General features: G+C 44.4%; 1 protein-coding gene across 1 annotated transcript; it reads right to left on the bottom strand.

Annotated features, from left to right (window-relative positions):
- Positions 1-201: 201 nt before the first annotated feature.
- LOC307087561 (reticulon-4-interacting protein 1 homolog, mitochondrial-like) lies at positions 202-9,569 on the bottom strand (the record flags this gene model as incomplete). The annotated part of the gene is made up of 9 exons (XM_079753170.1): positions 8,995-9,569; positions 8,686-8,837; positions 7,434-7,502; positions 6,738-6,862; positions 6,211-6,259; positions 5,980-6,116; positions 5,055-5,241; positions 2,243-2,338; positions 202-396 (listed from the first exon to the last, which is right to left on the bottom strand). Exons 1-9 carry the CDS (start codon positions 9,281-9,283, stop codon positions 202-204), a joined length of 1,299 nt encoding a protein of 432 aa, XP_079609296.1. The 5' UTR covers positions 9,284-9,569.
- Between the last annotated feature and the right edge of the window lie 7,546 nt (positions 9,570-17,115).

Here is a 17,115-nt window from a genome sequence, read left to right on the forward strand (position 1 = left end):
CACACACACAAATAGGGTGCTGATCCTGGCTAGACAATTCCCTGTTGCCAAAGACAGCCTTATTTCTCCCCTTCTGGAGGAAAAAATAATATATATAATCTCTTGCCTTAAATCCCCTGTGGGAGTTGATAAAGTACATGTTATCCTGCCTGCTCGGTGTGGCCTCACGCCTCCAGAGCAACACGGCCGCTCCTCTGCCCACTATGAGTGGGCCGTCTGAGCGCGGGCGTGGCGGTCCCCATCGTCAGCGGGGCAGCCCTCCTCCTGCTCAGACAGGGGGTCCCGCTGGCCCCCCAAGCTGATGACTGTCTTTCCCCTGGCGTGGCCCTGCTCCACCCTCTGGAAGGCCTGGGGGACCTGGCTGAAGGGGAAACATGCCTGCACCACCGGCAGCAGCTGTTGGCGGGAAGTACACAATAACCCATCAAAACACGGATAAGAGACACAACAGACTTTAGTAAGGACCACCCGATACGCCAGCTATGATGATCCCGGACTCAGATTATTATCATTATTATCACTATTGAGCATTCAATACGTTATCCACCCTTTACAAAAGGCGTCCTTGTAGGTCAACGAGTAGCAATCGTTGACCATCATTCAAATCCAAGAAAAACTATATCACCAATGAAATAGTCCAAGAAAGGTAATATATAGACCTGTCAAAGCTATTCATAGGGAATAAACCATTGCCCCAATTTCCTCTCCTCTCCCCTGCTCTGATAGCATGAGCACTGGCTGCTGCTCATGCTATCTTGTGTAGAACCTCAGTACACAACAAACGCAACAAGAAACGTTCAACAGGCACTGATGCTAACCTTGTCCCTTTTATCTAAACACATGGTAGCAAATGTGACTTGAACAGGATACACTGAACAACTCCAACATTGTGAGCAGGAGGCGGTGGCTCCGGGATCTTCTGGTTCAGCCACAGCCTCAGAGCCGAAGCCTTGAAGGAATTATTCATGAAGACTCTCCAGGCAGGGTGGGCGGTCTCCCTGCTTGTGCAGGCCTCATTATTTTCCCTCCGAGGTACATGCCCTGCCTGCAAACTATTCCTAACAGCAGATCACCACTGTATTCCGCCATATTGGCAGAGAGAGCATTTTGATACCGCTTGACAACAAGCCGAGCTCTAGCTCTAGATCCTGCAGAACCCAATTTGACCGTACTTTTTGAATAAACATTGGTTTGCCTCAGATCACATTTTGTAACCTCCTGGGATGTGCTGCTGCTAAAACCAATTGACTTTGCCGTTAACAATGCAGCGAACAGAGACCAAGTACGGGGAAACTATTGAACCCTCGACACGCTCTGCCGGTGCAGGCATCACAATCTACCCTCTGAGACACATCGTTTTCAAACTATTCCTGATGCCAGAGTGAGAGATTCAGTCAGTCAGTCAGTCAGTGAGTGAGTCAGAGGGGTGAGTGAGATTTCTAGCCTCAGATGTGATGAGGCCGGACAATCCTATGAGAGCATCCACCACCTGCCCAGCCCTTCACATTAACAATGAATGTACAGCTCATACTGGATGCCATCCACACGATCTGACCGAAAACACAGGGCGGATAAAACCCAGAGTGACTGTGTGTGTGTGTGCGTGCGTGTGTGTTAGCTTCCCGCCATCAACAACAAAAAACACCCCCCAGCCCCCCAGGCGGGCCGCTTGTGGTAAGCCAGAGCATAAAAGCCCCTGAGAACCGGCAGCACAGCATTGTCTCTGAAAGCCCGTTCACCGTCTACCGATCGCCTGACTCATCACACACGCACCACAACACACACAAACCGATATGGTGCTCGGCTTTGGGTCGCATGTGGAGCCGCACGCATGGAATCCATGCCATGTGGTGGTCGCTCTGTCCCCAGACCCCCACCCCCTGCTGTGACCAGTGCCTCAAGGACTGGGGTGCCCATGTGACGGTGACCTGCTCTGGACACGCGGAGGGGCTGGTGAGATGCCTGGGAGCGGACGAGGCGGTGGATTACACCGCAGGGGGCACGGCTGCTCAGCTGGAGGCCATGGAGAAGAACCTCCATCAACCAGAAACACACACTTTAGGAGTGCATGCAAGAGTTGGAAGAAAGAAGGGAGAGGGAGAAGGAGAGGGACAGAGGGGAGACAGAGGGAGAGACAGAGACATAGAGATAAAGAGACAGAGAGACAGATACAGAGGAAGAGGGAGAGAGAGAAAGAGAGACAGAGACAGAGGGGGATGGAGAGACAGAGACAGAGAGATACCTTCCCGGCGTCCACCAGCGCGCTGACCTCATCCAGGGCGGGGCCGTCTGGCGCGTAGAAGCCCCAGCGGTAGAAGACGCCGCGGGACAGCAGGTTCTGGAGCAGACAGGAGGAGAAGGGGAGGGAGGGGGACGAGAGAGGTCAGGGGATGTGATCATATAGAACCGGTCAGGATGTTGAGACACATGACAAATGAAACATAAGCAGTTCCATCATGTGTGCAGAATGAGAATATATAAAGGGTATTCACAAATACACGCATCGTACAAAATCACCAGTACCTAACGACGACATTCATGAATGGCAAAAACAACAATTTAGTTACCTTGCGGTTCACATTTAGTTTCAGAAAGGATTTATCTCCAACTCAACTTTTGCGTAAAAGCGGCTTTGCGGTTTGTAAATCAGTTTCTCATTTGATGAGGAGTGCTGGAAAGCACACTGTCATGAGAAGGGCCGAGTCTCCAGCGCCTCCCTGGCTCACACTTCAACTCAAAGGGTTCAGCTACAGCTTAAAGAACAACAACCAAGATCGGACAGCATCGGCCTGGTTACAAATTGCTGCACGACAGTCTCCCATCTGGGTATACAGAGGAGCGGCCATCATGTACTCCTGTGAGAGGGGACGCCAAGGAAAGATATATATACAGTGTGTGAGTCACAGCAGCAGGCTGGAGAGATATGAGATTGAGATGCGATTACTCACACAAGTCAAAGCCCTTTCCTCTAAGGCCTAATTAAAAATGCCTGGAGAGATTAATTGAGTTGGTCAGTCCCTTGGTTCATAGTACGAGTACCGATCGGATTAAGCTATTCAGAGAAACAACTGTGTGTTTGGCCTTGCTCTCACAGGTTTTGTTATCATTTCAGTTAACCCCTTTGGTCCCATTGTGTTTGCTTGTTTACTTTATTTGTTTACTGGTGAGGTCATTTTGTTAATTGCTTCAGCAGGGGGCAGCTAGTGTATGAAGCACAACGAGACCAGTTGCCACCCCAACCTCAGCACAGTCCTGTTTCTTGGTTTAGCCATTTATTTTTGTTATTTAATAACTGTGTTTTTTTCCATTGAATGACCTTTTCATGCATCTCTGTGAGCAGAGGTGGAACCATGTCCAGTGACTGGCCAGTTCCCCTCGGTTGTCCCAAACACGATCACTTCTGGAGATCAAAACAGGAACAGGGACACTGTGATATCGATTCCCTCATGACTTTAACTTCCTGTGGCAGGAAGGTCAAAACAAAAGGATGCACCACAACAACAACAATAGGTGACCATCACAACAACAGGTGACCACCTATCCCTGAGGGCAGCTGCCCTTTTAAAATGGGCACCCGATGGTCCAGCCAGCTCCATTATGGCCTCGGCTCAGCCGCCCCCGGTGTTTCCGATGACAACACATGCTAGACTTCCTCTCCAATGGCGGCATCATCGTCATCATTATCATCCTCATCATCCTCCATCCGGGCTCGTCTCACTCAATGGGCAGCTGCTCGGTTAACAGATGAACCAGTTGCTCCCTACTCTGGCCAGCCACAGTCACATTTCATGGGGTGGAGCCACCCCTTTTTCCTGACTTCAGCCCCCCAAACAAGTAGATTTTAAATCAATGTGAGTGTGTGTGTCCGAGAATCAATTCAAATCAACCTCCTGTAGCAATCCTAAATAGCCTGCATAATGTTTTCCCCAACTTATCTGCCTCTTCATCTTCGGTCTCCTCCTGCAAGAGAATAAATATTGATTTTCGAGGCCATTAGTAACTTAAGGTCGAAAAATGAAATCTCCCTCCTGACCACCAGGGGGCTCTGTTTAGCTGTGTTTAGGTAAACCACTCCGGTGGACGCTGTAACATGGTCGGGTCTTACTGCCCAAGCCCCAAGGGGGGGGTCTCTGGCCACGCCATACCAACCGGCTGAGGACAATGGGAGTCCGCACAGGGTGGGTGACCAACACGGCGTCACACTGAGCTTTCCCCTTCAAATGGATGTGATTGGGGGATGGAGGGTGGGCTGGGATGTGGGGTGATACACCTTCTACAAACTGCCCAAATACCAAACCCTGCTGGTTCAGCAACAAAAAGGCATTTCCTACAAACACACAACCCACACAGCCCAGAAACCCACACCCACACACAGCCAACGCTGCCAGTTTCGCCGTCTGCATTACCCGGTCGGAAAACTATTTTGAACCACCGGTATACAAACTTTTCCTTTGCCGTTCACTGGCACTGCAGCGGAAACTTACTACACCTCCATTAGCTATGCATGGGACTACTAGAGACACACAAACACACACACCAAACCCCAAGCAGGTCTCATCTGATGCAATCATCTCCTCTGCTGCAATCCTCTCATTCACACGTTCTCGCACGTCCTACACCTTGAGCTGTTGGCCACTGATCAGATGCAGCATTCCATTCAGGTATGGAGATATTGTACTCGTGTGCTCGGTGTTGATCAAATCAACCTCTCCAGACTGTCTCAGATGACACAGGACTGGTCAGAGGACAGGAAATGAGCCCATCTATGTGGGACCCCACCCATCTCCGATAGCAACAGCAGTCGTTGGTGGACCTGCCGAGGCATTACTGAAGAGTTTAGCTCGGCCTCTCAATACAGGGGCTTGAAAAACACAATCATCAGCTACATTCTCATATGCAGTGCTATCATAACAAAGACGACACCTGATAAGACACTGATTCTTTGCCAACCTACGAGCATGCCCACATTGTCTGTGAACCCCAGCGTCACACAACACGGCCCGGGGCCATCTTGGGTGGTGTTCCCAGGGCTCGGTGGCTGAGTGTCCTTTTACCTGCAGGGCCTTGCTGTGCAGGCCGCAGCCGGAGCGCGCCAGGCCCTCCACCAGGCCCGCCGCGTCGGTGCTGTGCAGGAGGGGGCTGACCAGCGTGACGTACTTGGCCCCCGACCAGGGCCTCAGCAGGCCCAGGGCCCACCGCTCCGTGTCCACGCCCCCCACGTTGTCAAGGACCACGTCGTACCTGGAGGGGAGAAGAGGGGAGGGGGGTGGCAACAACTCTGCTGAGAGGGGAGAGAGGCGAGGAGCCCAGAGGAGCGCAGCGTCAGATATTGGGGCTGATGGGGAGGGTCAAGCAGCGTTTACTCCCTGCCTTTGGCACCGGTCTCCATGGAAACTAGCAAGTGAATACAGGGTTGAGCACGTTTGGCAAAGGCTGTTTTCATGCAGTGTTTGATGTGCGCCGGGGTGCTGGAGGCAGGGTGGTGTGGGAGGGGGGAGCGTGATTCTCCTTCATGTGCTCAGCCGCTGTCTGACATTTAAAAAGGAGTATTCTCCTGGCCTTGAAGACTGCATCACAGTAGTGTTACCTCCGCTTTGCTTCTATTCACCACACAGAAATAACTCTCGGGATTTTTCCTTTCGCACAGAACACTGTATCAAACTAACTATCAATTGTGAATTGGTATAACAGGTATCCCAGACCCGTGGGGAATTGGTACAGGTACGTTGGTGTGTTGCACAAAGCCGTAAGCATTGACACTTTCATCCAATCGTCATTTGAATGCCACCAATAAAGCTGTTGAATCCTGATTGAATAGACAAGTGATCCAATGACCCCCAGTGATTTCAGCTGAGGGTCATGAACGAGCAGTCAGGTAGCTGGGCCTCTTGCTCAAGGGTGCCCTCAGGTAGACAGCAGTGCGGACATCGGGTTTCAGACACGGAACCTTTCAGTAGGGGGGAGTTGGGGTGAACGTACTTCTCCGTGGCCTCCAGCTGAGCAGCCACGTCCCCTGCAGTGTAATCCACCACCTCGTCCGCTCCCAGGCCTCGCACCAGCCCCTCTGCGTTTCCAGCACAGGTCACCGTCACATGGGCCCCCCAAGCCTTGAGGAGCTACCAGGGATTAAAAGAACCAGAAACACAGGCGATATAAGGTACAGTGGTGGTGGAGCAGGAGGAGATAATGTCCAGGTAGAGTGAGGGTCACCTGGATGGAGAAGGTCCCAACGCCCCCAGATCCTCCAGTGATCAGAACCCTTGGGGGGGAAGAGAGAGAGAGAGGGACAAGGGAAGAGAGAGAGCGAGGGACAAGGGAAGAGAGAGAGAGAGAGACACACACACACGGAGAGAGAGAGAGAGATAGAGACACATGGAGAGAGAGCGACAGAGAGAGAGAAAGAAAGAAACAGAGACACACATGGAGAGAGAGAGAGACACACAAACGGAGAGAGAGAGGGAGAGAGAGAAAAAATAAATACAATTAGCAATTCATCCACTAGCGAGAGAGAAAAACACACCAGCAAAACAAACAAGAAATACTCGTAATTACAAATAATAGTGTTCCTAATATTTTCCAACCAACACTTCCACACAATTGTATCATTAGTTTGGGAGATGGCTGTAGCGAGGTGTAATCCATGAGACAATGGAGAATGGAAGGGCATACAAGTCATGTGGATGGTTGAAAGGAAGCTATTAGGTTGTGAGGCAGCGGCATGACCCGACAATACCTGCCTTTTATCAGAGCAGTTGTCACTGCACAGGCCAGCGGCATTGACCAGGGCAGACAGAGCTGTTGTGGCGACGTAAGGGATGGAGGCGGCTTCTGTGTGACTCAGCGATTTTGGTTTGTGGGAGACCTGGCAACCACACAAACATACAGAAACACACACACACACAGTGTATTGTTTTAGCATTGTTTGGACGCTCTCATTCAGGTAATTTGATGACAGCAAGCTGGAGGCTGCCAAATAAACAAAGCACCCTGCAAACCCAAAACATAAAAAAATAAAAGCTTATTCCGTCTGCCTAATTGCTGCCTCTGTTGCTCAAACAACTATAAAGACTTAATCCCAATTACTGCCTTCACTGATTATATAACCAGACGTGCTCCTTCCAAACTTTTATTTTGCACGTTTCCAATGTTCATGAGGCCTTTACCAACACAACTTGTTATCTCCATTTGATGAATGCTAAAATGGAGTTAAGCAAATCCTTGCTTAATGGAGGAGATGCCCTTTATGTAGTGTTGTGTCTAATCAACCCTAAGTTGGATCAATAATGAATAGTTAACAGGTTCATCATTGGATCCATAAGCGTACATGCCAATATGAATTCAAAGAACTCCAGACTACCAAGTGTGAGAGACACAGACCATTAGAGGGCGGTGGGGTGTGAACTGTAGATGGTGTAACGTTTGAAGCCTCGTACCTCGTACTCGGTGAGGGTCAGGTACTGGGCCAGACTGCCCTGCTTCCAGGGGGGAACTGCCGCCCACACCTGGAACACAACGGGGACCTCTTTACAGTCTTACGCCTCCCTAGCCAATTATGACAATGATATTCGAGTTAATCAAGTGATATTTTTTTCTGCCGCTTAATGTAACTATAAAACAATATTAATAATCAGGAATTTCTAATTTGTAAAGATTTGAAATTTATTTTATTTTAACATGCAAATTCATATATATATAGGTTTTTATACCTGTAATTTTTCTATCAGGGCTATATTAATTGTGACCTTTCATGAGCAGCTAATTGCACAGCTAATTGCCTAATCAAATAAAAAGTTTGATTAGGATTGATAGGCCACTCATTGTGCAGCCGCTTGCTAGTGCTTAACCAACAAAGTAGCTTTTAGAATCCATCTTAAGCATGTTGAATATAATACAACGTTTCCAAATAAAAATAGCTTTCATATAAAGAAACATAATTTATGCAAAGTTCAGGCTGATATTAATAAATAAATTTGTATAGCCCAGGGCTGCCAACTTTTGGTATGTGTCTGGAGTGAGATTTTGATAACATTGGGCATAATCACGCATATGCACTTGCACACTTATTCATGTGCACATATTTAAACTCATTTCACCATCAGGGTTATAAATAGTATGCATGTGCCGGGAGCTTGGGTCTGAGATTTGGGGATATAGGCTGACCACGCCCAAGCAGATTACTTCCTCCCAGAGAAATACTGAAAATGTTATATTAGACATACACCTACCCTATAAAGGGCACACAGGTTCGATCAGTAATGAAAGTCAAAGTTGTGTCTCTCCAATATCTAAAGCTTGCCTGAACGCCTTCTTGGCTTCCCGGCTGTGAACTTGAACAGCTGTCTATCAGCACGGAGATAAGTACCACGCACCAATCAGGGAATAAATTACGAGACAGTTCCAGGGAAACACCAAATTAATTGAATAACTATTATAAGTTATTATTATATTATTAGTTACACTAGTCATTTGAATACTCAGATGTCTTCCAGAGTCAAAGTCTTTTGCTTGGTTTAACCAGTATGTTGGCCTGTTCATTTCTGCTGCTTTTCAAAGTGTTTTGGCGTGAGACTTGTCTAGGCAGCGTGAGAGCGCAAGGCTGAGGGTGAAAGCGTGTGATCCAGATAGTTTGAGAGCGTGAGAGTTGGCAATCCTGGTACAGCCTACCATTAATCTGTTGACCTTTACCTCATCACCTGGAGCAAAATGTGTGACCTGGGAGCCGCATTCCACCACTACACCAGAAACATCACGGCCCAGGATCAGTGGGAACTCAGTGTCATTCTGCATCACAGACATGGGATCACGTCTCAACTTCAACAGTGTAGCTCCATAACCACCTGCAATGAAGACACAGGTAAACTACTATACGGAACATCTATAGGTATCTACATGTATATGGCTATCAATAAACAATGACAATTGTGCAATGAGGAACTTAAGGAGTAACATGTAACTGTTCCTCATGAAGTGTGGAAGGGTGTAAACATCACTTACCCCTCATCGAGATGTCAAGGGGGTTGAGGCTGGCAGCTTCAACTTTTATCAGCACTTCGCTGGCTAGGTTTATAGTGGGCATCATGATTTCATCGCTAACCCTTAGGACCTCATTCGTACCGTATAGGTCAATAACCCATGCAGACATGCTGTTATGTCTTCTGAGTGACCCATACAGATTTCTTCTGCACCAAAGACTGTATGATGCTAACACTTTGGTCGAGCTTGGTGCTTTCCTGTAGAAGAAAGTGCCAAACCTAGTGGACGTCAATGCTCTGAGAGAAGCCATCTTCGTGGCTGTTAGGTGATTGTCAATACAGTGAACTTCTATCAAGGAACTAAGGCTACTTATGCAACTGTATGTAACGTTAGCATGTCAAGGTTGACAGCACTGCGTGTTATGAAAACGTTGTATTTTTAGGATAAATGAAAATAATATATGTAAGTCTTGAAAGCCATTTGAATCCGTTCAACGTAAAACGCATGAAATAAGGGAAATAGTACTGTCTTTGGTAAAAAATGTGTTTCTTATCTCACAACCTTCCGCAGTTCCCCTTCTAGCTACCATGCTAGCTCCATTGTTTTGACAATATGACCCGCCTTGAACCCGGAGAGAGCCAATAGGAACGCTCTCCCTGCATACTCTGTCCAATCAGACAAGATGCGAAAACGCTATAATAAATCCACACGGATGTATTACAATAAGTATTTAAATAGCTGTAAATCAATAATAAAAATAATATGTTTTTATCATAGTATTTTGTTTGTTTGTTTCATCACTAATCACATCACCAATTCTGTTTATAACACATGTTTTAAGAATAATTAATTATTAAACAGTAACTTGTAGATAAATGTGTTGTTTATCATAGCATTACTGTTCCCTATAACGTATATAATTATTATTTTTTTAAATGACGTAATATATAATTCCTATTTATTTATAACGTTTGCTTTAGCTCCCAAAGGACCAATCCATTCCTGAAAGATGCCGAGGTGCCCAGTCGTCTCTTGGCTCCAAACCTGAATAGAGTTTCCTGTCCAGCGTAACAGCAAGATTAAATATTGGACAGGGCTGGAAACAAAGACAGGCAGGAAAAAGAAGTAGAGGGAATGAGAGTAAGCATGCTGGCATAGACACATAAGAGGGAGAGAGTAAGGACAAATACATCGGTATTAAAATGGAAAAAGAGGGGAAGACAAGAGAAAGTGAACTCAGGATAATGCTGATTCATAATGGCACCAGCATGGAGCCAACACACAGCGGCACCCCTCTGATCATCGTTATGTTCAAGTGGCTCCCAGGGACCCACTGAGGCTCCCCCTGCCTCATTAGAGCCGGTCAGGGTGTCTCTGGGTGCTGCCACCCCGCTGTTATAATAACCCAGGGCAACTCGTGCCCCTAGACCTGCTCCACACAGGTATGGGATTGATGGGGGACACCAGATCAGCAAGGAGATCTGTCATGAGATTCCTGTGGCTCCATAGGTCTGTCATGATGCTCTGGGTTCATGTAGAGACGGATCGACGTAGCCATTGATCTGATAGCAGAATGAGATCATGTGGCTAATTGATTTAGCATCGACAAAGATGCAGCAGACCCACCTTCTGCTGCCAGGCTATCGGCTGGCCAGGGAGGGTGGTTCCAAGGATATCACATCCAGGAATTCATTTGTCACGCAACGACCTCCAGAAGTCTCTCTCTCCCCCCCCCCCCCCCCTCTCTCTCTTTCTCTTTCTCTTACTTTCTCTGGCTCTCTCTTGTATGCCCTCCTTTCTGAATCTTCAGATTCTTTCAACAGTCACATAATCTTTTGAGGGTAAGGGGGCTATCGTTCCCTTACACACATCTCAATCAATCAATGTATGTATGCATGTATGTATGTATGTATGTATGTATGTATGTATGTATGTATGTATGTATGTATGTATGTATGTATGTATGTATGTATGTATGTATGTATGTATGTATGTATGTATGTATGTATGTATGTATGTATCTATCTATCTATCTATCTATCTATCTATCTATCTATCTATCTATCTATCTATCTATCTATCTATCTATCTATCTGGTACACAGACTCTTCTGTTCCAATTCGTCTCATTGTTTTGTTATCATTCATTATTATTCTTCTTATTCTTCCTGCACTACTTAACTATCCTTCCCCTGCCATTTGTTCCTCCCTCTCAATCCTTCTTCTTAGAACACAAACCAATTAGCAGGCGAATCTCTAGATGCTGCTTGGCAAACCGCGGCTAAGTAATGAGACTGCAGTTAGTTTGGGCATGAATAGCCACTCACTCCCTCGCTGAGCTCGCTGAGATAATGAGGTGAGGCCATGTTTACCATGCAGAAGAAGGGCAGTGCGCAACTCAGACCCAGACCACTGGGGCTCGCAGAGCCGTCGCAGCACACCGGCTCTCTCTCCGCCGGGCTGCAGCAGGGACGGTATTTATAGAACGCACAAGTGGTTCGTCTCTCCCTGGAAGCTGTCCTGCTTTATTTATTTTTTGATTTGGTCAGAGACAGCTACGGTCCAGAAAGCAAATAAAACTGTATAAAGTGGATCTTGATATATTTTTTTCACTTTTGTTTTGTCTTTTTTCGGCCCGATTGCATTAATTCAGTAGGTCTATTGATATTCAGATATTGATCAAAGTAATATATTTGATGTCAGACAGACTATAAGCTGTTTGGTTGTATGAAGACGTCAGGAAGGCTAAATGGCATCGTCCACCTGCGACATCTATGTATATAATGTAAATGTAGAATATAATGAAAAAATGTAGAATATAATGAAAGGAGTAAATAAGTCAAAGTAAAACATGACCCAAAGGTGTCAATGTGTCCACACACACACACACACACACACACACACACACACACACACACACACACACACACACACACACACACACACACACACACACACACAAACTCACACACAAACGTGTCAATTTGTCACAGCCGCAGATGGAGGCATGAGGGACACAGGAAACATGCAGTGTGTGAGATAGCATCTTATCTGCAGGGTCGATCAACACTGCAAGGATGGAGTGAGGAATATAATACAGGGCCCAGCTCTGTTTATCCTGGGGATTAGCGGCCACTGTATGTGCTGATGTGTGCATTATTGCTCTTAGTTTGATAGTGTGGACAGGAACTATTAGGCCACGGAGAGAACACCCACACATTCCTGCGTTGGCATGAATGCACAGTGACGTAATGACTGTGGGCTTGTGCTGTCTGGTGTTTGTGTGTGTGTGTGTGTGTGTGTGTGTGTGTGTGTGTGTGTGTGTGTGTGTGTGTGTGTGTGTGTGTGTGTTTGTGTGCACGTGCATGTGCCTGTCTGTGTGTGTATGTGTTTGTATTTGAAGTTGACATGAAAATAATGATTACATTTGTTTAGCACTATTCAACACAAGTTACAGTGCTTTACATCAAGACAGGAAACCCGCAACAATAACTTTTATGTAAATTGTGTATAATATAGATTAAAAGGAATGAAAATAAATATAGAACACAATAAAATGTAAAAACAAGGAAAGTAAATGCAAGTAGCACAATGTTTGGGAGATCACACGATCAAAGCTTTTCTGTAAAGGTGATTGTATAAAAATGTGATTAAACATGGAGCTGACACTGAAACCCCTGAACTTCACTCTATCAAAGAGAGGCAGCCCTAACAGAGAAGGCTCTGTCCCCTTTCGCTTTGATCACTTTCAGATGAAATGTCATATGGTGCTAATGATGATGATGATGATGATGAATGACAAAGCCCCTTGGATCATTTGGATTTATTTTGGGTGTTAGAATAGTAACTTTCTCACTCACCCTACAACACTGTATCTTATGGGGTACAGGGTTTCCAGAAGCAGTCATTGTGTTGCTATAATGAATCCATTGCACGCTATTCATATGGACAGAGACACACACATGTTTGATGATGACATTGAACTCATCTAATTGTACGTGAGCAAGCTAACTTTATGTTAGGTAATGGTCTTTCTTGCAATTTAATTAGAATTTAATCCCATTATATAAATTGATGTAGTATAACGTGAATCCAACTTCAACACATAACCTCGCCCATCACCCGCAACTGTCACTTTGGATTGATTTTCACCTGCATTGGTGGAGAAGACAACAACTTCTGACAGATCCACACTTATCCGCAACGTAATCAAACTACCTCTTTTGTTATTAGGAGGATTTTGAGAACTCTAGCGACAGAAACTACAGACCACACCTTTAATATCATCAAAGATGTAGTGTTTAGGATGTAGTGGCTTCTAGCGGTGAGGTTGAAGATTGTATTTCTACCAAAGAAGTGAGTAACAAAGATTCAAGTGATTCCTTGATAGATCTTAAATTTGTATTAGGTTATTTAGTCCTTGAAACTATAGGTCATTGGTGACGAGTCAGCTGTAGATTATAATGCTTACAGCACGTGTTAGCATGGAGAGCCGTTTGTCCGTTGGGGGCGACTGGGACATGGCAAGGAAACATGGAAGAGGACCCTCTTCCTGTCTAGATAAAACGGAAGATAACAAAAAACGCAACAATTATTATAATCTTGTGATTAATCACAAATGAATATGTTCATAAAACATATTTACGAATATTTTATTCCATTTTGGCCAAGATACAGACTTTAATCTTGCCATTATATTCTACACACACTGCCCCTTTAATACAATAGGAATGATGTTCTCTTAAAGGGTAAATATTATACCACCAGGTGTGAGTGTGGTTAGCCTTACAAGCCGTTTCAATAATCTGCCCCATATGACATCACTAGTGGGCATTTCCACCTAGATCTGTGCTGGATAGAGCAGTCTACCAGCCTACCCAGTGGACTGAAGTGAATGATGCTCATCTATCCAGCACAGATCTAGGTGGACGCGCCCACTAGTGATGTCATATGGGGCAGATTTTCGAAACGGCTTGTAAGGCTAATCACACTCACACCTGGTGGTATAATATGTCCCCTTAAATCAAACAATCAATTTCTGCAAATATCTGTCTTGTTCAGTGCCGCTATTCTTTAGATTAGCATTTGATTTAACTAATCTAATACAAACAGAAGAGAATATATTGGTAGAAATGTGATGCTCATTTTACCTGGGTTAAAACAGCCCCAGTAAATCCCATGTCCCGATTTAAATCATGCACAAAAACACTTCCCCAACATGACATATTATTTATAAGCTTCCATAACATAATCCTATAACATGACTCGACAGGAGAGGAAAGAACATGAACATGAAGTATAAAAGAAATATGACCCAAATCCGGGTACAAATACAGTTAACTAGTCATGCTCTCTTACAGTCAACTTGTTTTAAATCTTCCATTTATTCTTTATTAGGCCCTCACGTACGTGTTTGACATTAAATTGTCATGTGTTTCTGACAAGCAACCCTGTTTTTGTTGTTCCATTGTCTGGAACAGATGGTATTGAGACACAGAGTCTCTGGTGTCTCCCTCAGCCCCCTCTCTCCCTCTATCTCTCTCCCTCTCTTTGTGTCCTTGTCGCTCAATCTTTCATAACTCCATTTATTCAACAGTTATTTTGTTCAGTGTTAATTCAAGATTATTGAATTAAGGTCAGACAGAAAGAATGGGGGGAGCTTTTCCCAGCAAACAGGTGGCACGGTGCGGCATCAGGTGTCCTCCAGTGAGGTTGTTCAGCCCAGGGACGAGGAGGCCGGACTCGGCCTAAATAACCGGGCCTACTGGGGCTGCTGTACCGCAGCCTCCCAGAGCACCCGCCAGCAGCCAATCAGGGAGGAACTGGATTTTTTATTTTTTGTGTGAAATTGAAATCAGGTTAACCAAGCGCCCAAAACTGTCAGATATACCAGTTAGCATATGTTTATATGTATATATATTAGTGAGCATACCAGTTAGCATATATATATATATATATATACAGGTATATGCTAACTGGTGGTTCTCATGGCGCAGCTATAAGAGAAGGGGTCATTGTAAAGTATGTCAATGTAACAATGATGTGGGATTCAGTTTTTGGCTGTTTCAAGCACAAATGGAAACGCACCCACATCTGTGCATCAACTGATTATGGCGTGTTTCAGTGGAAGTTGTGAGGGTCTGTTACAGTGGTTAACAAACAATCAAATGCAGGTTGTTTGTACTACAAATGCTGCATCACTCACTAGGACATCTTGCTGGAAGTGTGGTCGAAAATCTTTCCTTGTATTTGGTTGCCATGGCTACGCGGCTTGCCACTTGATATGAACCAGAGAATCTTTGTGGAGCGATAGAGCGACCGTATACGATTCTAATTCAAACTGGAGAAAAGGGATAAGCCTAAAACATAAATCAATACAACTTCCAGTGGCCATACATGGCGCCTCCTAAATCGAGGTCATCAATGCTAATCATTGCACCACACGTTTTGTTTGAATGAATCATCCAAAAGCAGAAATGACACGGTGAGACACATTAATAATATACAAAGCAGAAACATAACTGACCATCTGGCTAAAGATGTCCCAAGCCATTATTTTGCATTTGTGAATAGTCTATAGACACTTCATAATGTTGGGCTAAGGCCTCTTAATTCCCCCTCCATCCCTGTTTCATTTAAAGTGTTGTCTTGTAAAATACCGAATGATTCAACACTCATTCAAAATTACTCATTCAAGTACAAGCATCAAACATTGTTTTATACTTAAAATCTGAATGTGAACAACATGTCACTTAGGATAGCTCTAATCTAGGTAGAATACTTTAGCATCAATAGTGCAATTATATTGTTTGTTTTTTTCTACATATATCACGGGCTGTTTCCAGTTTTCTCCTTAAAACCACATTAATGTTGTTATTTTAAATTTAAAGGAATCACATCTTCACATCGTTCATCCCAAAGATTGTTTCCTTTTGTTAGTTTCAAAATATTATCACAGCGCAGCAAAATATGAAATCTCGAATAATGAGCCATCTAGAGATTACCCAAAAGAATGAAGAAATTAAATAACACATGGAGCTATCTGGTGTTGGCCTGAGTGTGAGGCAGTTTTATGCAATTTGGCACAGAGAGTAAAAGATTTAGTTGTAAAGAATTTAGCCTCCCATAGGATTCCAAATATCCAACTAAAACAGTGAGACACTTGATAACAAATCAACTTGTCAATGTGCAGGCTTTTTATAACGCTCACTCTCTATAATGACATCTGTATCAATAAATGTAAATATAATTTATTCCTGTTGTCGAAGCACCTTAGTTAATGCAATGTAATGGCTAAAGGGTTGTGTAATATTAAACAAAGCTAACATTAAAGAACAACCCTTTACTACAATTGGTTTGGCCATCATTATATACGTGCCTCATCTAATTGATTAAACACAGGAAGTGTAATAAACAGTTAATGGAAAGTGGCAGTCGCTCAATCCTCAAACAATAAAACAGAATCCCACGTAGTATGTAATTATTGTGCCACGTCAAACTCTAACTCATCAAACAAATCAATCAAACATTATGAGTCTGCTTCTTTGCCATATCCTTAAACGCATCTTTCACCACAACAAATTTGAAGAGTATTGAGACCTCTCTGAGCGATGTAAAGTTTTGACCAAATATTGATGTTGGGATGTAGTTCACAAATTGCATACTAACAGGCATTCGTCACGCTGTGAATTACCTTTACTCAGACATTTGTGTTTTGGGCGCCCGATGCAAACAAAGGCCTATATTTGGGCAACTATAATTCGATTTATGACTCACAGTTGCTAATTATACAGTTATATTGAATTTCGTGGAATACAAATAAACTGTACAATATTATGATAGAGCATATAATTTTATAGAAGCAAAGAATTTTATATTATTTTTTAAAGAAAAAAATATTCCTAAACCTCTGTGACCTGGTGGCCAGTTGTACACTGGCAGTACAGGTCAACAGGCTGCTGGTTGAGAGTCACTGATCAACACATTGGGGCTGGAAGTCTGTATAGACCTACTGAGTTGTATTCAGGAGTGGAGTACTCAGTGTGTGCATTGGGTGTAACTTGTAGGCTTAAACATTTACTTTTCACCCGATGTTCGGGCCAGCTTTGTTATTCAGCTAAAGGCTTATAATTACTTTGTAATC

Source organism: Pollachius pollachius (assembly GCF_949987615.1).
Source record: "Pollachius pollachius genome assembly, chromosome: 16".
NCBI lineage: Eukaryota > Metazoa > Chordata > Actinopteri > Gadiformes > Gadidae > Pollachius > Pollachius pollachius.